This window comes from Lissotriton vulgaris, chromosome 10 (assembly GCF_964263255.1).
Source record: "Lissotriton vulgaris chromosome 10, aLisVul1.2, whole genome shotgun sequence".
NCBI lineage: Eukaryota > Metazoa > Chordata > Amphibia > Caudata > Salamandridae > Lissotriton > Lissotriton vulgaris.
In genome coordinates, this window is record NC_141698.1 from 65,295,539 (window position 1) to 65,323,194 (window position 27,656).

Genomic DNA, 27,656 nt, shown 5'->3' on the forward strand with positions numbered 1-27,656 from the left:
TACAAGGAGTAGGTCCTGTCTTTCAAGGCTCCTCTCAGGTCAGATAGAAGGTCCAAACCTCTTCTGATCTTCCGAAGGTACAGACAGTGTTCCGAGGAGGGTGCCTTGGTATGCCAGGTTTATGATTGGCATTACCTAGAGGGTGGGGGGGAAACTCATGGCTCCTTCCTAACCAATGGGGTAAAAATTCCCAAGATGCAACCCTGCCTAAATGTTCTGCATAATTCCACAGGGATTCTAACTCCTAAAATCCAAGATGACCAAAACCTTTCTACCGTCTGCAAATTTCACATGCCCACTCAGAAGTTACGCCTGGGAAATGAAAAGTCCCCTCCATGTGTCCACTCCAAACCAGTTCTGGGGGTAGCTTCTCTGCCACTGGGTTGAGAGCTAGCCTGGCTTGTGTTGGCCTTGGGGACAAAGCCTTTCCCATCTTCCTGTACCTCCTTGCACTAAAATATGAATGGGAAGGCCTCACCTCTGTCTTTTTCAACATAATGAAGTTCCTGCGTCCACCCAAACTGCCCTTCCTGGGCTGAGAGGGCTCAAATGCCACAGATCCAGTCTTTCCTGTCACCAAGCCTCAGCTACTGTTCTGCTGTGAGAACAGTTTTCACACCTCATTAAGGTCAAGCGCTTGCTGGGAAGCTGCTGGCAGGCCAATGCAAATAAGCCTTCAGGAGCTTCAGGCAGTGAAAAAGTAATTTTGTAAAAATTACTTTTCCTATTAGCTATTAAAAATCTATTCTAACATGAAAACTTGTAATAGATTTGAAAAATAACCTCTGAATAACTATTTTAGCAGTTTCTGTCAAAAGTTACAGGTTTACAATTTAATAATTTGACATTTTCTATGACCCGGCTACTGCCCAGCCAGTCAAAATAGCTCATCACTAGAGCACCATGCCCACTTTAATTCAACACATGTTCCACTTTCAATATCCGACAACACTACGTTATAGGCAACAAGGTGTACTGAGGGATGCACTAATATTTAAATGCAGGGGTTCCCACCTGCCAAAAAGAATTATTTAGGCAAATCTGATATCAGGTTTTTAGGCTGCCACGGTCAGGCTATTTGTGGCAAGCGTAAAGCCATGTTTTAAGGCTAACCCTGTGGATATAACCCTAGGTACTGCATTCCACAGGTGGCATTTAACTTCCAAACCCCAGGTGCATTACCTATACCATATGCTAGGGAATTATAGGCACAGTAAATATGTCAATTAGGGGTAATTAAATGTAACCACATTTAAATGGGGAGCACAGGCATGTTATTCCTGTTAAGCAAGGCTAAAGGGCACAAAGTTTTTTTTAAACTACAAAATTAGAGTCCAGAAAAAGGCAACAAATCTGGAGCTACCCTACAAAAAAGGCAGATTTGCTTCTGGAATTAGGAAGCCAAGCAGGATTACTCTATCAGTGCTAGAGGTTAGTAGACTCTAATACATCACAACACAATAAATAAAACTCAAAATCCTCCATGCTATATTCGTTAGTAGTGAGATGACAATACTTACGTGATTGGGAATCAGTCACATTACAACATACATCCAAGACAAATATAAAAAAAGATCCTTACTCCACATGTGGTGATGACTGGGTCCTTGAAGACATTACAGCATAGCTGGCAGCAGAGCTTTACTGATGGCTGTTCAGAAAACACCAAGGGCTCCTGGAAAAGAAACAAGGAGACTGCATAGGGAGGACAGCACCTGAATAGCTCAATGTCTTCAAAGGTATCAAACATAGAGCACTTAGACACTTACCAGCTCCTCCTCTTCCTCGTGCAGAGAGAATGTGGAGCGCAAAGACATGTTAGACTCCGAGTGCAAAGAGCGAACTGAGATGGCAGAGTCTGACCGCCGGGGAGTGCTGATTGGAGGCTACAAAGAAGAGGGAAGAATAGTCACTTAGAAGAATAGATGTCTATCACAGTTACTAAAACAAATGTGTCAGGCTGAACAACCAACACCCTTTAGAGCTACTAAAATAAAAACTGCAGAAAGAGTTACCAATGCATGAGTCATAGAGTAAGGAATGAAAGCAAGAAATCCAGGTGGAACTACTAACAGATGAACTGTTGGTAGTTACCAACATTAATTTACCCAAAAAGTATCATAGGTACAGTCATCAAAACAAGATCCAGATACAGTTATAAAAGCAATGGATAAAAGCAGAGTTACCAACAAAAGTGCCTCATGAAAATATTCCAACAGATGCATAGCCACCAACAAAAGGATCTAAAACGGAGAAGCTCAGGTAGAGCTTCTGACAAAATGATCTTTTGCAGTTACAAATACATAAGAGCTGTCAACACAGTGATACCAAGCGGAGCTGCTGACACAAAAACCTTAGTAGCAAGGCACCTACACAAGTGTCTCAGGCACAGTTATCAAAACATAGGTCTAGCACAGAGCTACCTAGTCACGAGCCAAAGCTTGGTGCAGAGTTACCAACACATCTGGACGTATGCAGGGAGAGAAACAAAGAGGTCGGTAGAATAAACAAATGATGGAGTCCAAGCCAGGCAGAAGAAGACACAATGACCTCAGGCGGTTATTGGCATAGCAGCGCCAGGTAGAGTCAAAGTCCTGCATACTAAAGTTAGAGAAGGGCACTTCAAAGAAAATGTCCCACACCTCTCCCTCATACAAATATTTTTTTAAGTTATAATTAATAATTAACATTTGTGAGAAGTGTTCGACTGTCTTCTTGAGTCTTGATTTTCCAGTGAACATCAGCATGGTGGTATGTGCGCTAAACTAAATAAAATCTCTAAAGAACAACATCCCTGTATCCACCAGGAACAGCGTCCCAAAGCTTCTCCGATTTAGGAAAGAGGTGAAGATGCGCCTCTTTATAGAACACTACACCACAAAGCTTTAACCATCCACAGTCCAGCTACCTCTCTGATCACTCGTTGACTCTAGGTTTGTCTTTTACTATGTACATAGCTCTGTTGCCTTTTGACTAGGGTTCATGCTATACAAATACCATTTACTTACACATACACCCAATTGCTTGGTTACTCTCTTGCTTACGCTTTAGACACAACTCCAGTTAAAACAAGCACAGGATTTGGGAGAGGATGGATGCTGGGAAGTAGAGTGCTCAGGGTTGAAACAGTGCCTGAAACTATGTTACTTCTAGAAAAAAAGTACCCATGTGATAACGTCAACAGATGAAAACTATTTTCAAAGTCTCCAAGCACAAAGAGGACTCTACTACATTTCAAAAACATAACCACAAACAAAAATAGAATAGCAGTTGCTTCTCAAATTTACTTTGTACGGAGGGAAAAGGTTGGGCGGCCATTTCGAATTTGGCAGCATATGTCATTGGTTACCGCCTTCCAAAGAAGCCGCCTCTATAACAACATCCATAACCCAGAGCCGATAGCAAAATCACTTATCGATTCATTTGTCATCTGCTCCATTTACAAGGGGATGAACTAATTGCTCATGTAACAGACAGGGTGAGAGCGCAACAAACAGTCACTGTTTCTGCAGCTTCCGAAATGAATAATAAGCCTGACCCAAAAACAAGAGGATTGAAAAAAAACGAATGAGCGCTACAATCAGGGAGCCTAAATAATCCGCTTGGAAACCGACAGGGCTTGGTTAATGACAGGGTAGCTTGCAAACAATGGGGTTCAATATATGATAATGAAATCTACAAAAATCAGTCTTAATGAAGAGATCTGCGGACCTCTTAAGTTCTGTGCTCAGAGGCCCATTGCTTCCCCTGCTAAATCTGCACCACATAAATACCAATATTTATACAGATACGTATAGCTGCATATAACAAAAGCTGCCTAACTAATAACGATAGGAGCAAACAATAGGTGGGATGAATAATCATGAGATGTGCAAACAATGTGAGGTTAGCAAACAACAGACCTCAAAGGTGATCCTGAGATCTACAACCATGCGGCTCCATGAAAGACTGCGAGATGCAAACAATACAGCCAAAATTGTAACTATGAGCCTGCAAACAACGGGCCTGAATGAATTCTACTGAACTCAGCAGGTGGTGGGGCTCATATAAAAGGTGCCAAAATACACAAGCAAGCAGGCTGAACGCATAATGCCATTGCAAAGGACCAGATTCAACAGATAAGGATGAAATATGAAGACAAACTATACATGATAAAGTAATGATTTGGAAATCCACAAAAGATAGGGCTGAATAGAAAAGGAGTTTGTCATTCAGTGCATGCGCTTACAGCCTGAGATGACAAAACGGTGGACCAGAATGAATGATCGTGAAATACGTTAACAACTGCATTTCAAGAAGAATAATGATGATACGAACAAGAAATGGGAAGCAGTGAAAAATAATGAGATCTGAAAGTAATGGGGCCAAATGTATAATAATGAGTTAGGCAAACAAAGGAGCTGGGTGATTAATGAGATCCGCAAACAAGGGTTTCAACGAAGACTTCTACACAATGCGGCAGATGAATTACTAAGAGGGTAGCAAACACTGGTGCAGATCTGATCTCCCAACAACGGGGTTTAAGGAAAGAGATGTGATTGACGAGGCTGAATGGCTAATAACGAGATCTGAAAAAACGAGAGTCGGTGGCTAATACCATGTAGCTGATCAGCAAAGAAATGGGCACGAAGGAATGATGATTTAATCTGAAAGCAATAGAGCAGAATGAATAATAATAAAGCCTGCAAACACTGGTGACATTAGCAAATAATGCATAAACACAGGTAAAATTAGCAAACGATGGGGCTGATGAATAATCCGAGCTCAATAAACACCAGTGAAATTAGCCAACAATGGCCCTGATGAATAATCCGAGATCGATAAATACCTGTGAAATTAGCAAGCAATGGGACTGATGAATAAACTGAGATTGATAAACACTGGTGAAATTAGCCAACAATGGGCCTGATGAATAATCCGAGCTCAATAAACACCGGTGAAATTAGCAAACAATGGGTGGGACTGATGAATAATCCGAGCTCAATAAACACCGGTGAAATTAGCCAACAATGGGCCCGATGAATAATCCGAGATCAATAAATACCTGTGAAATTAGCAAGCAATGGGACTGATGAATAAACTGAGCTTGATAAACACTGGTGAAATTAGCCAACAATGGGCCTGATGAATAATCCGAGCTCAATAAACACCGGTGAAATTAGCCAACAATGGGCCTGATGAATAATCCGAGCTCAATAAACACCGGTGAAATTAGCCAACAATGGGCCTGATGAATAATCCGAGCTCAATAAACACCGGTGAAATTAGCAAACAATGGGTGGGACTGATGAATAATCCGAGCTCAATAAACACCGGTGAAATTAGCCAACAATGGGCCCGATGAATAATCCGAGATCAATAAATACCTGTGAAATTAGCAAGCAATGGGACTGATGAATAAACTGAGATTGATAAACACTGGTGAAATTAGCCAACAATGGGCCTGATGAATAATCCGAGCTCAATAAACACCGGTGAAATTAGCCAACAATGGGCTTGATGAATAATCCGAGCTCAATAAACACCGGTGAAATTAGCCAACAATGGGCCTGATGAATAATCCGAGCTCAATAAACACCGGTGAAATTAGCCAACAATGGGCCTGATGAATAATCCGAGATCAATAAATACCTGTGAAATTAGCAAACAAAGGGATTGATGAATAATCCGAGACCTATAAACCACTGTGAAATTAGCAAGCAATGGGACTGATGAATAATCTGAGATCGATCAGCATCTGTGAAATTAGCAAACAAAGGGATTGATGAATAATTCGAGATCTATAAACCACTATGAGATTAGCAAGCAATAGGACTGATAAATAATCCAAGATCGCTAAACACCAGTGAAATTAGCAAACAAAGGGATTGATTAATAATCTGATACCTATAAACCACTCTGAAATTAGCAGGCAATGGGACTGATGAATAATCTGAGATCGATCAACACCTGTGAAATTAGCAAACAAAGGGATTGATGAATAATCTGAGATCTATAAACCACTATGAGATTAGCAAGCAATAGGACTGATAAATAATCTGAGATCAGTAAACACAGATATAATTAAACACTGGGATTGATGAATAATCCAAGCTTGAAATTAGCCAACAATGGGACTGATAAATAATCCGAGCTCGCTAAACACCTGTGAAATTAGCAAACAATGGGGCTAATGAATAATCTGAGATCTATAAACCACTCTGAAATTAGCAAGCAAAGGGATTGATGAATAATCCGAGAACGAGAACACCAGTGAAATTAGCAAACAATGGGACTGATGAATAATCTGAGCTCACTAAACAACTGTGAAATTAGAAAACAATGGGACTAATAACTAATCCGAAATCGGCAAGAAACAGTGAAATTAGCAAACAATGGAACTGATGAATAATCAGAGATCAGTAAACACCAGTGAAATTAGCAAACAAGTAGACTGCTGAATAATCAGAGACATATAAAGACTAGTGAAATTAGCAACCAATGGGACTGATGAATAATCAGAGACTGGGAAACACCGACATAATTAACAAACAATGGGACTGATGAATAATCTGAGATCACTAAACACCAGTGAAATTAGCAAACAATTAGACTGCTGAATAATCAGAGACCGATAAAACCCAGTGAAATTAGCTAACAATTAGACTGCTGAATAATCAGAGATCGATAAACAGTAGTGAAATTAGCAAACAATTAGACTGCTGAATAATCAGAGACGGTAAACACCAGTGAAATTAGCAAACAATGGGTGGGACTGATGAATAATCTGAGCTCCCTAAACACCAGGAAAATTAGAAAACAATGGGACTGATGAATAATCAGAGACCGATAAACACCAGTGAAATTAGCAAACAATGGGACTGATGAATAAACCGAGACTGGGTAACACCGATATAATTAACAAACAATGGGACTGATGAATAATCAGAGACCGATCAACAATCACTCAATCAATCAAAGACATTTATATCGCGCACTATTCACCCGGAGGGTCTCAAGGCGCTTGGGGAGGGGGGTCCGCTACTGCTCGAACAGCCAGGTCTTGAGCAGCTTCCTGAAGGCGAGGTGGTCTTGGGTCAGGCGGAGGGGTTCGGGAGGGAGTTCCAGGTCTTGGCGACCAGGTAGGAGAAGGACCTTCCTCCTGTTGTAGCTCTTCGGATGCGGGGGACGGCGGCGAGGGCGTGGCTGGTCGATCGGAGCTGGCGTGTGGGAGTGTAGAAGTTGATGCGGTTGTTGAGGTATCTCGGGCCTTGGTTGTGTAGGGCTTTGTGTGCGTGGGTGAGGAGACGGAAGGTGATTCTCTTGTTGACCGGGAGCCAGTGCAGATCTCTCAGATGTCCGGAGATGTGGCTGTGTCGGGGGATGTTGAGGATGAGTCTGGCTGAGGCGTTCTGGATTAGTTGGAGTCTCTTCTGGAGCTTGGCGGTGGTTCCGGCGTAGAGGGCGTTGCTGTAGTCCAGTCGGCTGGTGACGAGGGCCTGGGTGACCGTTTTCCTGGTCTCGGTGGGGATCCACCGGAAGATCTTGCGTAGCATGCGCAGGATATTGAAGCAGGACGAGGAGACGGCGTTGACTTGTCTGGTCATGGAGAGGGAGGAGTCCAGGATGAAGCCCAGGTTGCGTGCGTGGTCTGTCAGTTTGGGTGCGGTGCCCAGGGCGGGGGGCCACCAGGAGTCATCCCAGGCGGAGGGCGAGGAGCCCAGGATGAGAACTTCCGTCTTGTCTGAGTTCAGTTTCAGGCGGCTGGTCATCATCCACTCGGCTACGTCTTGCATCCCTTCGTGAAGGTTGGTTCTGGTAGTGGTGGGGTCGTTGGTGAGGGAGAGGATCAGCTGTGTGTCGTCGGCGTAGGAGATGATGTTGAGGTTGTGTTGGCGTGCGATGGCCGCAAGGGGGCTCATGTAAACATTGAAGAGGGTGGGGCTGAGCGAGGAGCCTCGAGGAACGCCGCAGATGACTTCGGTGGCCTCTGACCTGAACGGGGGTAGGCGGACTCTCTGTGTCCTTCCAGCGAGGAAGGAGATGATCCATTCTAGTGCCTTCTCCTGGATTCCGACGTTGCTGAGGCGCTGCACTAGGGTGCGGTGGCAGACAGTGTTGAATGCTGCGGAGAAGTCTAGGAGGATGAGGGCCGCTGTTTCTCCGTTGTCGAGCAGGGCTCGGATGTCATCAGTGGCAGCGATGAGGGCGGTCTCGGTGCTGTGGTTGGCCCTGAAGCCCGACTGTGAGGGGTCGAGGGATCCATTCGTCTCGAGGAAGGCGGCCAGTTGCTTGTTGACGGTCTTCTCGATGACTTTGGCTGGAAACGGGAGAAGCGAGTTGGGCGATAGTTTTTGAGTTCGGTGGGGTCCGCTGTTGGTTTCTTTAGTAGAGCGCTGAGTTCGGCGTGCTTCCAGCTCTCAGGGAAGGTGGCGGTGTCGAAGGATGTGTTGATGATGTCCCGCAGTTGGGGTGCGATGACAGCGTCGGCCTTGTTGAAGACGTGGTGAGGGCAGGGGTCGGTAGGGGATCCGGAGTGGATGGAGTTCATCGTGCGGATGGTGTCTTCGGTGCTGATCGGGGTCAAGGCGCTGAGGGTAGTGGTGGGGGGCGTTGGTGCTGTCGTGGGGAGCGTTGCTTGTGTGCTGAAGCTGTTGTGTATGTCAGCGATCTTGTTGTGGAAGTAGGAGGCGAGGGAGTTGCAGAGGTCTTTCGATGGTGTGATTTCGTTGTTTCCAGCATTGGGGTTGGAGAGCTCTTTCACGATGTTGAAGAGTTCCTTGCTGTTGTGTGCGTTGTTGTCCAGCCGCTCCTTGAATGCTGTTCTCTTGGTGGCATGGATCAGTTGATGGTGCTTTCGGGTGGCGAGCTTGAGGGTGGTCATGTTGTCCGGTGTTGGGTCTCTTCTCCAGGCTCTCTTGAGGGCTCTGCAGTTCTTCTTGGAGCTCTTGAGTTCGTCGGTGAACCATGGGGCCTTCTTGCTGCCGGGTCTGCTGGGCGGAGTCCTCAGTGGGGCGAGTTCGTCTGCGCAGATGCTGATCCACTTTGTGAGGTTGTCGGCGGCCTGGCTGGGGTTCGCTGAGCTGGCGGGAGGGTGCTGGCTCAGGGATGCGGCGAGCTGGTCGGCCGTGATCTTGTTCCAGCTTCTTCGTGCAACCTGTTGCTGGTGGTGGTGGATCGTGATCCTTCTGAAGCTGAAGTGGACGCAGCTGTGGTCCGTCCAGTGGAGTCCGGTGGCATGGCTGAAGGCGATGTCCTTGCTGGATGAGAAGAGTGTGTGTCCGGCGTAGTGAGTGGGGGTGGTCACCATCTGCTTGAGTCCGAGGTTGTCGAGGTTGTCGAGCAGGGTGGTGGTGTTGCGGTCGTGGTTATTCTCCAGGTGGAAGTTGAAGTCCCTGAGGAGGATGTATTCAGCGGAGGGGAGGGCGTGCGGGCTGATGAAGTCGGCAATGTCTTCACTGAATTGTGTGCATGGTCCCGGGGGTCTGTAGATGAGGGTGCCTCTGAGGGTGGTCTTGGGGTCGGTGTGGATCTGGAAGTGCAGGTGTTCGGCGGTTGTCAGGGTGTCGTCGTTGTTGGTCGTGATGCGGATGGAGTTCCTGTGGATGATGGTGATGCCTCCTCCCGTCTGGTTGGCGCGGTCTCTCCGGGTGATCTTGTAGCCCTCCGGGATGGCGATGTCGGGCGCTGAGGAGGCGTTCATCCAGGTTTCCGTGAGGAAGGCAACGTCTGGCGATGTGGTGTCGAGGAGGTTCCAGAGTTCGATGGCGTGTCTGTGGACGGAGCGGGTGTTGAGCAGGATGCACTTCAGGTGGTTGCTGTTGGTGTTCGGTTTGGTGGGTGCTGGTGTAGTGCAGGTCCGGATGCAGGTGAAGTTGCAGGAGTGACAGCTGAAGGGTCCGTGGGTGCGTCTCGAGGTGGCTCAGTAGCATCCCGGGATTCGGCCTGTGTTGAGTGCGTTGAGGGTGGCGGCATCGTACGTCCAGCGGGTGGGCTGGGGTCTGCGGGGGTCGGGGGCGTCATAAGAAGGGGGACGGGAGGGCGGGTCAGCTGGGCGGCTAATGGGCCAGTGGTGGGCGGGGCCGCAGGGGGGCAGCGGCAGGAAAACTGGCGGGCGGGCGGCTCAGCTGTGGCTGGGCCGCTCGGGTGGCAGGGGGGGGGGGGGGTCGGCGGCGGTGGCAAGGAGCTGGGCAGGCAGGCACTGGCGTAGGCAGGAGCAGGAGGCAGCAGGAGCAAGGGGGTGACCCAGCCTGGTGAGAGGCGCAGTGGTCACTCCCGGGCAAACCTGGCTGTCCCCTTAAGAAGGAGGACGGGAGAGCGGGTCAGCTGGGCGGCCAATGGGCCGGAGGTGGGCAGGGCCACAGGGGGGCAGCGGCGGGAAAACTGGCGGGCGGGCGGCCCAGCTGTGGCTGGGCCGCTCGGGTGGCAGGGGGGGCGGCGGTGGCAAGGAGCTGGGCAGGCAGGCACTGGCTTAGGCAGGAGCAGGAGGCAGCAGGAGCAAGGGGGTGACCCGGCCTCGTGAGAGGCGCAGTGGTCACACTGGTGAAATTAGCAAATAATGGGACTGATGAATAATCAGAGCCCAATAAACACCAGTGAAATTAGCAAACAATGGGACTGATGAATAATCTGAGACGATAAACACCGGTGAAATTAGCAAACAATGGGTGGGACTAATGAATAATCTGAGCTCCCTAAACACCAGTAAAATTAGAAAACAATGGGACTGATGAATAATCAGAGACCGATAAACACCGGTGAAATTAGCAAATAATGGGACTGATGAATAATCAGAGACCGATAAACACCAGTGAAATTAGCAAACAATGGGACTGATGAATAATGAAAGAGCGATAAACACCGGTCAAATTAGCAAACAATGGGATTGATGAATAATCAGAGACCGATAAACACCGGTGAAATTAGCAAACAATGGGACTGATGAATAATCAAAGCGCGATAAACATCGGTGAAATTAGCAAACAATGGGACTAATGAATAATCAGAGACGATAAACACCAGTGAAATTAGCAAACAATGGGACTAATGAATAATCAGAGACGATAAACACCGGTGAAATTAGCAAACAATGGGTGGGACTGATGAATAATCAAAGCGCGATAAACACCGGTGAAATTAGCAAACAATAGGACTGATGAATAATCAGAGACGATAAACACCGGTGAAATTAGCAAACAATGGGTGGGACTGATTAATAATCAAAGCGCGATAAACACCGGTGAAATTAGCAAACAATGGGACTGATGAATAATCAGAGACCTCTAAAAACGGGTGAAATTAGCAAACAATGGGACTGATGAATAATCCGAGATCTGGAAACACCTGCGCAATTCGCAAAGAACGGGGGTGGTTACATAAAATGTAGATCTTAAAACAATGCATCTTAATTAATTACTGTGAAATAAACGATATGGTTAAATCAACAATAACGAGGTTTGCAATGATTACGAAGCCTGTAAACGACATAGCTCACCGCATGATTGTGAGGTCTAAACATTTCACAATAATCCTTCAGCTCAATTTCAATCATGGCACTACATAAATACTCATTTGAGCTATGGGGAGGATGAAACCTTACAAAGAGGATCATCCCAAATCAATTCACCCACTTGTAATTGGTAAAACTTGGGTATACGACTTTTCAATTAAAGTAATTATTGAAATATATTAAATTGCACTTTACAGGAAGAAGGCACAGGTGCAACGAGTCAAATTTCATTCGGAGTGCTAGAAACAACCCCCGTCTATCATAACCGAAAAAGATTTGGCATTTGTTTAATTAAATCACCATAAAGGCGTTTAATGCTATACGCCAGGCGCGGTTCGTCCATTGGGGCGTGGGGGCGTAGCCCCCCCTGCCCAACGCCGCCCGCAGCTCCCTCATGACAATCATGTCAATGAATCAACATGACGTTAGACCGCCGGGCGGGCGTCATGTTGATTCATTGACATGATTGTACAGACGGCAACACAAGTACGCATGCGTGGGGACGGAGGGTGAATTTTTACCCGTGCCCACGCATGCGCACTTGTGTTTTGGCGGCGTTGCGCATGCCCATCAGGAGCCCTAATGGGCGTGCTGTGGGCGAGAGGGTACCTGTGCCCCTGGCGCCAGGATTGGCCAGGGGCGCTGTGAGCCTGTGATGTGTGCGGGACCGGCAGCAAGGTAAGAGTGTGTTTTTCGGTGTTCCAGTAAACTAGCTTGCACAAATGACTTGCGATAGTTCAGTGTGTTAAAGCATCTGCTGCAGAAATGTGTAAATACATGAATGATGGATGGATGCAGGGTGGGTGCATTAATGATTGTTCGGCGGATGGGTGGGTGGATGGGTGCATGGATGGATGCATGCATGATGGGTGGATGGATGCATGAATGATGGATGCAGGATGGATGGGTGGGTGGATGGGTGGATGCATGAATGAATGATGTATGGATGCAGGATGGGTGGATGGATAGGTGGATGCATGCATGATGGGTGGATGCATGCATGATGGGTGGATGCATGATGGATGGATGGATGGGTGGATGGATGGGTGGATGGATGGGTGGGTGGATGGGTGGGTGGATGGATGGATGGGTGGGTGGATGGATGGGTGGGTGCATGAATGAATGATGTATGGATGCAGGATGGGTGGGTGGATGGGTGGATGCATGAATGATATATGGGTGGATGCATGATGGATGGGTGGATGGATGGGTGGGTGGATGGATGGATGGATGGGTGCATGAATGAATGATGTATGGATGCAGGATGGTTGGGTGGATGGATGGGTGGATGCATGAATGATGTATGGATGGATGCATGCATGATGGGTGGATGCACGAATGATGTATAGATGGATGCATGCATGATGGGTGGATGCATGATGGATGGGTGGATGGATGCATGAATGATGTATGCATGGATGCATGCATGCATGATGGGTGGATGCATGATGATGGATGGATGGGTGGATGGATGGGTGGATGCATGAATGAATGATGTATGGATGCAGGATGGGTGGGTGGATGGATGGGTGGATGCATGAATGATGTATGGATGGATGGATGCATGATGGGTGGATGCATGATGGATGGATGGATGGGTGGATGGATGGGTGCATGAATGAATGATGTATGGATGGATGGATGCATGCATGATGGGTGGATGCATGATGGATGGATGGGTGGATGCATGATGGATGGATGGATGCAGGATGGGTGGGTGGATGGATGGGTGGATGCATGAATGATGTATGGATGGATGCATGCATGCATGATGGGTGGATGCATGATGGATGGGTGGATGGATGGATGGGTGCATGAATGAATGTATGGATGGATGGATGCATGCATGCATGATGGGTGGATGCATGATGGATGGATGGGTGGATGGATGGGTGCATGAATGAATGATGTATGGATGCAGGATGGTTGGGTGGATGCATGAATGATGTATGGATGGATGCATGCATGACGGGTGGATGAATGATGGATGGATGGGTGGATGCATGAATGAATGATGTATGGATGCAGGGTGGGTGGATAGATGGGTGGATGCATGAATGATGTATGGATGGATGCATGGATGCATGCATGATGGGTGGATGCATGATGGATGGATGGGTGGATGGGTGGGTGGGTGCATGAATGATGGATGGATGGATGGGTGGGTGAATGGATGGATGCATGAATGATGGATGGATGCATGAATGATGTATCGATGGATGCTTGCATGATGGGTGGATGCATGATGGATGGATGGGTGCATGAATGATGTATGGATGCAGGATGGGTGGGTGGATGGATGGGTGGATGCATGAATGATGTCTGGATGCATGCATGCTGGATTAATGCATGATGGATGGATGGGTGGGTGGGTGCATGAATGATGTATGGATGCAGGATGGTTGGGTGGATGGATGGGTGGATGCATGAATGATGTATGGATGCATGATGGGCGGATGCATGATGGATGGATGGGTGGATGCATAATGATGTATGCAGGGTGGATGGATGGATGGGTGGATGCATGAATGATGTATGGATGGATGCAAGGTGGTTCGGGCTCGCTCGCTGCGCTCGATCGCTGCGGTGCAATATGCAAATTAGTTTACGCCCCACCTCTTTCAAATGTCACCAGCCGCCCCTGCTATACGCTTAACTATTCCTTAAATGTGTAAAAGGGGAAAAGTCTGACGGTATAGGCGTGGCCAAACCCCACTGGTCTTGCGGTACTATAAGCCCCCCACCCTGGCAAGGGCTCTGGAATGTCTGCCTCGGTGCCACCCGCGGCTCTATGTGCAGAGAAGGGCCCTGGGTCTGCAGGGCAGCATGGACGTAAGACTCCCGCCTGCCTATTACCGCGTCATAGCCTGTCCCGGAGACAGGAATCCGAACCCCAGCCCCCCACTGTGTACCTGGAAACAAACCAGACACCGGCGACCAGTCGGATGCTACAGCTCGCAGGTAGACGCAGCGCCTCGAAGCACGTGGAAAGCACTGGACGGAATGCACGCGGATCCAGGATCTGAAGCGGAGCCTGCGTGTGAAAGGATCGATAGCTGGCGCCTGGCCTCCCAGCAGCAGAGGGCCTAGAGGCGCAAAGATGCAGCGCCTCGAAGTGTCACCGCTTAAAGAGAACTGACGCGATATTACCGTGGGGCAAAGCCGCGGATCGGTTTTTCTTGAACCCGCTCTATGGAGCCCAAGAAGAGTCCGCGAGCACAGGCAGGGTAACTGGCACCAAGCACTGCCAGCTCCAAGCATCGTTCTCCCCCATCCTGTGCAGTCCACAGAAACACACCCTCTATTTCCACTCAGTTGTGTCCCCACAAAGCTGGGCGTAGGATCCCCGTCTCACCAGAAGGCATCAGACCAGCCAAAGCCGGAAATAAATACTGTGTTTCCAAACCTCAGATCTCCTCCAGGGACATCACCGGCACCTCAAAGCATCACTGGGTGAGCCCCCGCAGGCGCACCACCGCCGCGCTGTGCCCAGGTAAAGCGCCTCCATGGCGCGCGGGGCATCTGGGCGCGCAGTCCATGAACGGACCCCAGCCCCCACGCACGGCCGGGCCGCCCCTCGCAGCCTCGGCTGAGGGCTCCGGCCTGTCCCCTCTCCAGCTGACTTCTGCCAGATTCCTCTCTGCCGAAACGCGCTCACTTCCTCCCATTCAATTCCACGAGAGCTCCGCGGCGCCGCTTCCTGTCCTGTTTCACTTTTTGTGGGGGGCGGGAGGGGGGCAAAGAGGAACCGGGGGTGGGGGAGAAGGAAAGAAGGCTGAAGGCGTGAAATAGGACACAGACGTGCCCTGGGAAAATATGAGAGCAAAAGGGGAATTCAGTGCTCCAAGCCGTGATGGCCGTTCTGCTCACTGGCGACTAACTTTCAATGCGCCAGAGTAGCAATTAAAAACAAAGTTGACATGTTCAATTATTTTTTATACGGTTTCAGACGAGTGCTTCTGATGTTTCAACATAATGCGATCCCAATACTGTCTTCTAAGTGACCCTAAATATCAGGAGATGTTCCTCGGAATTATTTAAATTGGTAACGGGAGAACTTTAGCAGAGGTCCCCTGGTTCCACATCCAATCTTCTGATCACCCAACCAGATGTAGGACTGAGTCTGCAAAGCTGCTCTAGAAACAGTGCAAGAAACGAGTTTCTGAAACACAGTTCAGGTCAGAACCTGATCCCTAGACAGATGTGGGACTCAATGCAAGGCTGCTCTAGAAACAGAGCAAGAAACGAGTCTCTGACACACACTTCTTTTAGCTGTTTTAGGTTAGAAATAACCTGATCCCTAGACAGATGTGGGACTCTTGGCAAGGCTGCTCTAGAAACAGTGGCAAGAAACACGTCTCCGACACGCAATTCTTCTAACCAGATGTGGGAATCTTTGCAAGGCTGCTCTTGAAACAGTGCAAGAAACGCGACTCTGGCACACAATTCTTCTAACCAGATGTGGGACTCTTGGCAAGGCTGCTCTGGAAACAGTGCAAGAAACATGTCTCTGACACACAATTCTTTTAGCTGTTTCAGGTTAGAATAGATCCCTAGACAGATGTGGGACTCTTGGCAAGGCTGCTCTGAAAACAGTGCAAGAAACATGTCTCTGACACACAATTCTTCTAACCAGATGTGGGACTCTTGGCAAGGCTGCTCTGGAAACAGTGCAAGAAACATGTCTCTGACACACAATTCTTTTAGCTGTTTCAGGTTAGAATAGATCCCTAGACAGATGTGGGACTCTTGGCAAGGCTGCTCTGAAAACAGTGCAAGAAACATGTCTCTGACACACAATTCTTTTAGCTGTTTCAGGTTAGAATAGATCCCTAGACAGATGTGGGACTCTTGGCAAGGCTGCTCTGAAAACAGTGCAAGAAACATGTCTCTGACACACAATTCTTTTAGCTGTTTCAGGTTAGAATAGATCCCTAGACAGATGTGGGACTCTTGGCAAGGCTGCTCTGAAAACAGTGCAAGAAACATGTCTCTGACACACAATTCTTTTAGCTGTTTCAGGTTAGAACCTGATCCATAGCCAGATGTGAGACCCTATGCCAGGGTTCTCTAGAAACTGTGCAAGAAACACGTTTCTGAAACACAGTTCAGGTCAGAACATGATCCCTAACCAGATGAGGGAGTCTTTGCAAGGCTTCTCTAGAAACAGTGGCAAGAAACACGTCTCTGACACACAATTCTTTTAGCTGTTTCAGGTTAGAACCTGATCCATAGCCAGATGTGAGACCCTATGCCAGGGTTCTCTAGAAATTGTGCAAGAAACACGTTTCTGAAACACAGTTCAGGTCAGAACATGATCCCTAACCAGATGAGGGAGTCTTTGCAAGGCTTCTCTAGAAACAGTGGCAAGAAACACGTCTCTGACACACAATTCTTTTAGCTGTTTCAGGTTAGAACCTGATCCATAGCCAGATGTGAGACCCTATGCCAGGGTTCTCTAGAAATTGTGCAAGAAACACGTTTCTGAAACACAGTTCAGGTCAGAACATGATCCCTAACCAGATGAGGGAGTCTTTGCAAGGCTTCTCTAGAAACAGTGGCAAGAAACACGTCTCTGACACACAATTCTTTTAGCTGTTTCAGGTTAGAACCTGACCCCTAACCAGATGTGGGAGTCTTTGCAAGGCTGCTCTAGAAACAGTGCAAGAAACACATCTCTGAAACACAATTATTTTAGCTGTTTCAGGTTAGAACCTGATCCCTAAACAGATGTGGGAGTCTTTGCAAGGCTGCTCTAGAAACAGTGCAAGAAACACATCTCTGAAACACAATTATTTTAGCTGTTTCAGGTTAGAACCTGATCCCTAAACAGATGTGGGAGTCTTTGCAAGGCTGCTCTAGAAACAGTGCAAGAAACACATCTCTGAAACACAATTATTTTAGCTGTTTCAGGTTAGAACCTGATCCCAAGCCAGATTTAGGACTCTTTGCAAAGCTGCTCTAGAAACAGTGCAAGAAACGAGTCTCTGACACACAGTTCTTTGAGCTGTATCGGGTTAGATCCCGGCCCCAATCCCAAATGCTGCACCATCCCATACAGGTAAAACCCTCTGATAGAGCTTACAGCCCCAGCACACTCAGAAATATTTAGTGTGCCGACTGTTGCATAGAAATTGTAGCTGCTGCAGAGAATAGCTAGTTTGCAAATAAGCATTGGCAAAACCAATAGGTCTCACCTACAAGAGAGTTATTGGCTTTTTGAACTCTGTATGTGTTTTAGTCCTGTTGTACAGGAGCGCAGCTGAAAGTGAAAAAAAAAACAAAAAAACAATATGAGGCAGCCATGTCATAGCGATTTTTTGTTTTAATTGTTGGCTGGGACGGGAGAAAACACGTAGGGAGGTGACATGGGGGGGGAATAACCTGGACAACGGAATGTGTGTGTAAAAAGTGCTATGACAAAGCCATCAATAGCTGAGTCAGAGGTTTTTTTCTGCTTATTGGTGGTTGGGAGGTGGAGGGAGCTAAAGTGGAAGGCAACACAGGGGAGGGGCAAAAGGCAACACAAGGTATAACGAAAAGGGATCCAGTCCAGGGTTTGCAGTTAGCCGGCGGTCAGCAGCAGTGTCGTGCTGAGCGAGAAAGCAGCAGCTCCTCTGCTCCTCTGTTCCTCCGTTTTCGGTCAGCGGCTCGTTCCCCTGCCCTGCGGTTTGCAGTCTGCAGCAGAGTTGAGCGTGGAGTCGAGCGGAGTTAAGCGGAGTGGGAAAGCGAGAAAGGCTGCTCCTCTGTTCCTCCGCTCCTCCGTTCCTCCGTTCCTCTGCTCCTCCGCCATCCATCCATCACCGCCATTGCCGTGGGGGGCAGGAGCGCCGGCAACACAAGGGAGTTGCAAAAGGCAAAACAGTGGGAGGGTGAGTCATGGTGAACAAGGTAAACGGGGGACAGTAGGGAGGAGCTGGGAACAAGAACATGGACAGTGAAGGATCATGGGCACGCTAACAGTCCGAGGATGGGGCTGAGGTCAAACGACAATTCATACAACAGAAGGAGGCAGGGCAGGAGGGGGGGGGCAAGCAACAAAACGGAAGAAGGGATGGCAGATGGAGCAAGCAACAACACAGTCAACAGCAAGGAAAGGATGGCAGTTGGGGCCACACAGCAACACAGACAATGGAGGGAGGTGGGTAGGTAGCGGCAAGTAACATGGACAAGAGGGAGGAAGAAGGGGTGGAAGAAGTACACAAGGGAGCTGGCTAGAAAAGGCGCACTCTAGTATAGTGCTTAAACACAAAGAAAACAGTAGTGCTTAAAAAAATGCAGTGGAAGAACACAAGTAATGCATCTATTCTCCGGGGGAGGGGCACACACACAGAGGAAGTAAGCCAATGATAGCTGACCAGTAAGAAGCAAGCAAATGAGAGCGACAATGAAGCAAACCAACGGTAAGAAATAGGCGGCCTCAGCCCACGTTAGAAAATAAAAGGTCTTAAAGATACAGCGCATGCTCTGAAACGCTGTCTAGGCGAGACCTAAAAAGAAAAAACTGAATTCATGTATTTTCTCTATATAAAGATTCCACAAAACTTTAAAAAGACCTAATTGGTACCCTGAAAATCTAATTACGTTGTGCAGAATGTGCCAGCCAATGCAAGCTTTTACAGATTCAATTAAAGAACATAGTGCAGATGTAAACAAAGAGCACAGATTATTTGTTTTTGAGCATCAAAATTCCTTCAAAAAGTACAAAGCGGATTGGTTATAGAGAACAAGCAAACTTTTTTTTAATACAGCACTGCCGATCGTAGTTTTGACGTTTAGAAATGCTGCAAATCACAGCTGATACCATTACTCAAGTTTATCATACTCCGTTTACTGACCTTGAAAGTTGAAGGAATGAGGGACGACATTCAGATGCCAGCAGCGAGTGCTGAATTTATCGAGCCTTCCAACGAAAAGCATGCAGAATAAAAGGAGAACAGCTTTTATTGTATTTAAAATATTTATGCTGAGATGAGGATTTGCCATAACTGAATGAGAGGCTGAGACGAGTATTTAAAGGACACAAAAAGATCCTTCAATAAATCAACGTATCCAATAATTTTCACTTGATGTTGCTGCAGTTAAGGGAGGATATCTGACCTGGCCAGTCAGTATGCACAATTAAATACACCAACAACAACAGTGCCAATTTGGTGTGGGTCATTATGTCGGGTTGGGAGAGAGTTTAAGTTAATGGTGTATGAAGAAGTACATCACACTGGGTTTCAGTGCCCAAATGGCTACAAGGACAGCTCCTCCTTTTGAGCAGAGGAGCGTCGCCCCACAAGCCCCAGAGCTGAAAAATAAAAAGGTAATAAAGTTGATTTAATACAGTTTTATTTTTCAGCAACCCACCCTGAACTAAGTGTCAGGACGGGGTGGGGGCGGCGCTGCTGAGTGGCAGCAGCAGAGAGCTGGGCGCTTTAAAATCTGCATGTCTATTTGGCCGGCCATCTTGGGGAGACCAGCCAGACATGCACATTTTAAAGTTCTCTAACCTAGGTGTCTTAGAAATCTGGGTTACATAAACAGAAGGCCTCCATTGCTCTTAGGAGCGCTGAGAGAGGCTGCTCTATCCAATCCCGGTGCTGCTTTCACGCTGTGAGAGCAGAGCCAGGATTGGATAGTACTGTCTCCTGCATTGGAAGCTTCCGAGAGAGGAGGACGTTGTGCTGCAAGATAAAAGGTAAGTCTATTTTTATTATTATTTTTTGTGTCCACCCTACCCTACCCTACCCTACCACCCTGATGGCTAGTCGTTTTATGAGGCACTAGCATGTGGAACTGGAACAGTGCCCGAGTTAAGAAACCGTGATTAAGAAACACAGCTTCCCTATGTATGTCTGTATATAGTATTTTTATAGCAAGAATCCAGCCAAAAATGTAGTGAAGCACTGTACATGGTCAAAACTAAGCATAAAGTCAGTGTATAAGAGGAGATGAAACTGGGTTGAGGATGGTTACGGCATTCTCTACCAATACAAAATTCTATCTTTAGACTTCAATTAATTTATCACTAGCACAGGTTACTCTATTGTGAGGAAGTTTAAGAAGACTCTACGTCCATCTCAGAGACATGACATTCTCATGCTAAATACACAAATGGACTCTGTCTCTAGTAGCCACCTTTCCTTCATCAACTGCAACAACTTTACAATGCTGCTACAAGACTGATGAACTGATTACTAGGACACCTCCTTGCGAACGAAGACAAGGTGTAAACATTCTGGTCCTCAGTGAAATGCAGTGCCAAGAAGACGCCAGGGTTAATTGCTCTTTGTAGTACACACAAATGTTTTATCGTTTTACTGTATAATCTGTAATTAATACATTCAGACGCTCCCTTCGATAAGCAACTTACAGACCCTTGTGTGCACTAACTTTCAGAAGTCTATACCTGGCCTAAATCTATTCTTTAAGAAGCTGAACAACTGCAGCTCCCTCTCTCAGGCACTTAGGGGCTCATTATGATAGCGAGCGGACATCAGTCAGCCCGCCATTGTTGCGGTGGTGGGACCGCCCGCCAGACGTGCATCAGTCCCACCACACATATTAGGATGTGTCCGCCATACTGGCGGGCTCATCCAGGGCCTTCAACATTGCGGACAGCGCTGCATGCTGCAAAACCGTTCGCAATGTGAAAACGGCATGCACTGCGTGGCAGGCCCCAAGCGGTGCCTGACACGCAGTGCAGGGAAATGCAGGGGGTACCATGGGTGCCCCCCCAGTGCAGCAACACACCCCCACCCAAGGGGGACCGGCAACGGGCCCCTAAACCCAAACCCCTGCCAGCCTTTCCATGGCGGCATCGCCGCCATGGAAAGGCCTTTGTTTATCCACATCCTAATTTGGTGGACAGTGCCTGCTAGGCACCGCCACCATTTTAGGCGCCCTGCACCCTCCGCCAGGCAATCGGGACAATTGCCTTTGGCAGTGAAGCAGCGGTAAAAGATCTAAAAAAGAATCCGCTTGTAAAGACAAGAGCAGCGATCAGAGGAGTTCCTGTTATCCTAAAGATGTGCAGTAGAAAATCTTAACAGTTGGTACCTCAGCGAAGGGTTAGAACTCAGAGTCCTCCATCTCAGAAGCCATAGTTCCGGTCATATAATAAGGTTGGTTGTCTGCAAATAGTACTTGGCTGTTGCCCACGTGTTGCCATAGGAGCTTGCCATCAGCACTTTCTAGTCTTGATTCCACCCCATGCCTTTTTCGCCCACCACAGCAGTGCTTCATTTGAGCTGGGGGTTTCAGTGGCTCGGCACCTGCACTTAAATGTCAACACCGGAGCTTGTAAGAGTCTGCCCACAAGGTGGTGCGCTCTATTTACTTTACAAATGACTATTACCTGCCGCCCATCATCATTCTTTAGCTCACTTTGCCACCCCAGTTCAGACACAGCTATATGCAAATCAGTCTTGACCCTGTGCCTCATGGGAACAGTCCAGCCAGAACTGAAAAACCATGTCTTCCCCGAACCGGAAACAAGCATCCTGGGATCGGTTTCGGGCCAACAGCCCTCATCAGCCAGGCTAGCTTGAATCCAGATTGGTGAGTGTTTGAAAAGTTTCAGCACTCCGTCCATCATCTCCTTGTGTTTGCTTTGGACTACAAGTCATACATAACAGCCCTGTTAACATCTCAGTCCTTAACAGAATCCTGCCCAATAATACCAGGCTCCAAGTCCCCCAAGCTAGGCTCCCATACAGACGCAATATCAGCTCACTGAGACATCCACCTGATGTCCAATACCTACCATGACATCGTCCTCATCTCTGGGGGAGAAGGTCAGTGTGCTGGAAGAGGAAGGAGTCCTGCGGTGCTGTTTGAAGGTGTTGGTCCCATCGGCTGCTGAGAGACAGAAGAAAACGGTAGAGTGGTTTATTTAGTTATCATGTCAAACACTGAAAACAAAATATAGCTGTAAAAGAACCAGATTTCTGGTCCCCTTGATATTCCTCTGCCCTCCATACATTGCCACTCTAGGTTAACGCACACTGGATGCTCGTCTTGGTTGATCTGTTTTATCCTAATAAGATAACACTCGATTCTGTAACAAAGGAATGTGCTGGTCACTGAGGTCAAGGTTGATACCAATGTTGAGGTAAACATTACAAATTCTGCATCATTGCATCTAAAAAATTATCCCCGATCAAAACTCTGATTACATATTGATGTTTGTCAGTCAAACCACAACACCACAGCTAGCTAGCATGGGTTTCCTCAGTGTGGGCTTGTAAGAGCTAGACTCTAGAGACAGCGGAGAGAGCAGGTCACCAACATGGGTACATATTTCCAGGAGGCACCCAGTCTAGTGCCAGAGAGAGAGCTCCTAGTCTCCATTGGCATTGAGATCAGAGGGTGTAGAGCACAGGAACAAAGAAAGGGTGACTGAAACCCAGGGACACGACAGTGTAATAGCTCATGGACTCCTCTGTACGGAGGATGAGGCTGGGATTCAGAGACTTCAACAATTAATGGGGTAAAGCCTCCATCTCAATACAGAGGGCACCAGACTACTTCCAGACACCAGGAATCTTACCTGTGCTTGCACAAAGACCCACAGACTTTACACTCTAAGGGGAGAGGACGCAGATTCATGGATCAACGGAGAGGTGAGTAAAAGTTAGATAAGACAAGGAGGTGAATGAATCATAAAGCCAGTTTTCCCTTCTGCTCAGTGCTGGTCAGCACATTACACAGCAGTTGAACAGACTTCTGCAATAAATCCAAATGCACGGTCTCAAGACATCATTGTAGGGTATGCCTATGAAGAAGGAAAGTCTTTAAGAAGCTCTCTTTTCACACACCAGTCTTGGATGTAGGGTCAGGCTTCACTTCATAGAGCTTCAAAATATACAAGTAAGACTCATTGGGCAGTGAGTTGATGCAGCAGATTAGGAAAACCAAAAAATTAGTAAATTCCCAGGTTGATAAGGAACGCCCGCCTCATGGCTGTATGATACTATTATTTTTTTGTTTTACAGAGCGCAGCAAAAGCCCGAAGGCATCTAAGCACTATCATCTGTAGAAAGGAGAGGAACCATAGCTAAGCCCGCATACCCTATATCGAAAAATGGAAAAGCCATGTTTTAATTTGTTTACGAAAAATCAACAGATTCCTCTGATTTCTCAAATACTAAGGGAGCATGTTCCAAAATGTATGTTACGTGTACAAAGCTTCTACCACCCCATGAAGCAGTGTGGATTCTCTGAACCCTGATTCTTCTGGAGGTAGCAGAGCGTAAGCATCTTCTAGGGATATACCATGAAAATGTTTTCTTAAAGTACTCCGGTCCAAAACCATGGAGCGCGCTATGCGCAATACACAGCACTTTAAATGCTACTCTCTTCTTTAACAGGGGCCAATGAAGCTCCTCCAAGCCTTGGGAACGGAATCTAAAGAAAGATATCATGAATTGTTGGAATAGAAGTCCTCTGCATGACTTTATAAAGCTGTGCGATCCTGCGCTTGCACATTTTCGGGCAGCCGGCTCTGTGATATTACTTCATTCGACTCAATAATTGCGCACTGCCTCTCGACTTGCTCCTCTTCTTTTACAGTTCTGACCAACACCAGAGCTCAGCTCTGATGTCAAATGGACGCACAAAGATGGGGGATGAGCCTTCAGTCGGAGTCCTGTACTCCGTTCGTTATGCCAACAAGATGCTACATAGAGGAAAGTGTGCTTCAACACGAGGCAGCTTGAGAGCATGTTACATGCTGCTGGACTACAGAAAATAAATAAAATAAAGCAAGGATAGCAATGTGAGACAAGAACTGAAAGTAAAAATGGCCGCGTTAAAGATGAAGAGCAGCAATGCTGCATCCTCTCAGTTTGACAGCCTGGTCCACTTCCATGGCTGAACTCTATTGATGCTGAACCCATCTTCAGAAGTCCACTCGTCAACCTCCCTTTAAAAGTTAGTCTGATGAAATGTTACACTCTAAGCTGGAATAAAGTGCTCCTACTGCAGGTGGTCTCATCCCTGGAGGGAGAGTACTTTTGTGGTGGGTGGAACACTTCCCTTGTTGGCAGTTCAACAATAACTTCAATATGGCACTCAAAAAAGCTCTTCTTGCCCCCACTTAAAGGTTCTCCTGGGCCACTATATTCTGCCTTATAACAGTGCCACAACATAGAATCGGTGCTTCACCACCCCTTGTTTGGGCCATGACAAAGCCGGCTCACTCGTCCCTCTACATTACTGCTCTGTATATCCTTCAGATTAAATGTTGTGCACAAACAAATGAGGTCTAACAAAGGGTTATATACCATTACCATGATTTCCTGCACTTGCTTGTAAACCATTACAAGTGCTTTAAACTGGTAATTTTTCTCTAAATCTGAAGGAAAAGGATTACTGAGAATTAAGGGGACAATGTACAACCCTAAATTGCATGCGCAAACAGGTTTGAGACCCGTTTGCGCATGCAAAATGGCCCTGTGCCATGTACAATTCCTAAATAGCGAGTCACAATTTATTTGCGACTCGCTATTTAGGAATTGCGATTCGCTATTTGGAAGAGGCATTCCCTTTCTAATAGCCAACGCAATCCAATGTATGAATATTTTGTGAACGCAATTGCGGTTGCAAAACACTCGCAAATTAACACCCTCTTCAAGAGGGTGGTAATGCAGTCGCAATTTGGAAGGGGACCCTTCCACTTAGTGACTGTCTCTGAAAATATTTTTTAGGGCAGGCAGTGGTCCCATGGACCAATACCTGCCCTTAAAAAATGAAACAAAAACTTTTTCTTTTTCTTTTAATGCATCCCGTTTTCCTTTAAGGAAAACGGGCTGCATTAAAAAACTGCTTTATTTGAAAGCAGTCCCAGACATGGTGGTCACCATACCTGGGAGGGCCTGTCATTCCCAAGGGGCTCGCAAATTGCGTGAGGCTCTTTAATATTAATGAGCCTCGTAATTTGCGACCTCATTGGGACCCACAAACAGTGTGTTCCACACTGTTATAGATGGCATATTGAGCCTCGCAAATTGGAAGTCGCAAGACTTGCAATTTGCGAGGCGCAATTTTGAGCGTCGTACATCTGGCCCAAAGTCATTAATTCACAAATTTGCACTTCCATAAGTTTAAATGAGAATGTATGTCTACTAGAAAGGATTACACAATAACATATCTTTGAATGTATGTCTCTCAGAAATGATTATACAGAAAAGTATCTACTGATCTTGCCCTCCACTACAAAGGCTGAAAAAGCATGCACAGCCCCCAAGCAGAACATACCTTTTGTGATAGTGGTCACCGCAGAAAACGCAGGTCCAAACGTGGTTTCCATTCTTGTCTGCAATAAAAAGAGGGAAGGAAATAAGAGTGAAAGAAGATTTTGCTTGTGACGTTACACCTCCATCTCTCTCTTCACGCGTGCTGGTCTTCCTACAGCTAATTCTGGGCTGTGCTGAGAAACAGGTTTCGACATACTGAGAATTTTGGAGTTGCGAAACTCTCTGCCTGCACTAACCAACAAACCTATAAAATCCGAAGTAGCTGGGGCACAGGATGTGCTCGTGAACTCAGCTCTCTGGACGTGTGATGCAATTCTTTGCCACACACCCTCTGGGTGCATCAGGGAAATGTTCTGATGTCAGTCACCTCGGATAGAGGTTGTAAAATACTCTGAAACTAAACTGGATCAGGAGTCTCTTTACTTTGTTTAGAATTCGCCTGGCTGTACAAATTCATGCTTCAATTTTTGGGGTGTATTCGTAGTTTTGAGACAGTGAATGAGACGCTCATCTTCAACAGTACGCTGCCATGTTTAAGGGGGCTCTAGAGAGGTTTTAAATGTCCACTTCCTACAATGAATGACATCTTCCCAATCTAGTATCTGATGAGTTCGAGTCTTCTGCCTTTAGTCCAATTGTGTATGGGTTAATGATATTCTGATTTTTTCTTACCAATTATTACTCTGGCAATGGTCAGCATTGCAGAAGGGCGAACCTTGAGTCTGCCTCATTCTCCCTTCACACATGATCTGTCATCTTCTGGATTGGGATGATAAAGGGATAGTAAATGTGCGTTGAGAGTATATATGGTTTGCCTACAATTAAGTGGCAATTTACAGCCAAGGATCCTGTGGGTAGGCCTATGCATTTGTTTATCTGTGTCTTTATCCACAATCCGGTACCTCTCAATGGTGTGAACAGCTTACAAGCATCGAAGGGAGACTCCCTTCACAGAGAAGACTTTACAAGTAAACAAGCTTCTTTAGATACTACAAGGAGTGCATGAAAAGTGTACAGTGCGCGTGCCAGGACAGAGGGAGAAACCACACTCACTAATAGGATCCCCATTTCACCATGCTTTCAGCAATTTAAATGTTAGAGAGAAAGCTGCCTAAAGCCCTCACGAGCATGCCACCAGCGAGAATAAGTTCAGGGAGCCATGTCTTTTAATCACAAAAGTAACTATTTTAGAGGAGGAGCTTAGCGCGCATCCAAGATGGTCGCGTGAGCTGTGAGCTCCCGAAACCCTCGCCGCCTCCACCGTCTATCCTGGCGCAAATCCTGTTTCTGACGACGGGTTCTACTAGCCACGACTCTCCTGATCTGAAAGGCCTTTTTCAGATTTTGAATCGGATGCCGGGCGCCCAACTTACTCCTTCCTGAAGCCTGGAGGCCTACACCGTGGCTCATCCCGGGACTTGGGCATCTGGGGCACCCCGAAAGTAGTTGAACAACAACGGCCTGTGGTAGGGGACGGCTACCTGGGGTCTACTTTCGTTTTCGTTTTCTCTGGCTACGAAGATCGGAGGTGGCTGCCTAGTGCTCGAGCTGGCCTGTGAACGCAGTCACTTGATTGATCTTCACCGACGCCCCGCATTTCAACCTCTCGTGGTTTTCCTTGGGGGGAGCCATTTACACTAGGTCCCAAAAGCCCCTGAGGGGCGCGCAACCCACCATGGCGGCCAAGTCTGAGAGTGACAAGCGGTCCCTCAAGAATGCGACTCGTGGTGGCGTGACTCAGACCACCATTATGGACAGATTTGCGCGCAATAAGGGCTCGCCCAGCGGGACTGGAAAAACCCCGGAGGACCTTGGTGGTTGCCCCCCGGAGTCGGAGGAGCCAACACTTCGAGATGTGATGGGCGCCATCGCCAGCATACAATCGTCGATGGGCCAACAATACGAGACCTTGGCAGCCAAGA

At 47.2% G+C, this 27,656-nt stretch overlaps 1 protein-coding gene across 3 annotated transcripts in view; it reads right to left on the reverse strand.

Moving 5' to 3' along the window:
- Positions 1 to 27,656, reverse strand: part of TRAF7 (TNF receptor associated factor 7) — a 183,420-nt gene that overhangs the window by 77,820 nt on the left and 77,944 nt on the right. Inside the window, exons 4-7 of one of the 3 annotated variants that reach the window (XM_086940486.1) lie at positions 25,736 to 25,793; positions 22,242 to 22,333; positions 1,770 to 1,886; positions 1,583 to 1,675 (exon numbers count right to left, since the gene is read on the reverse strand). In XM_086940486.1, the coding sequence (XP_086796612.1) occupies positions 1,583 to 1,675; positions 1,770 to 1,886; positions 22,242 to 22,333; positions 25,736 to 25,793 (360 nt within the window). Of the gene's footprint in view, positions 1 to 1,582; positions 1,676 to 1,769; positions 1,887 to 14,894; positions 14,985 to 22,241; positions 22,337 to 25,735; positions 25,794 to 27,656 lie in introns of those variants that run through there. The other 2 variants (XM_086940485.1, XM_086940487.1) reach the window with 2 other exon arrangements.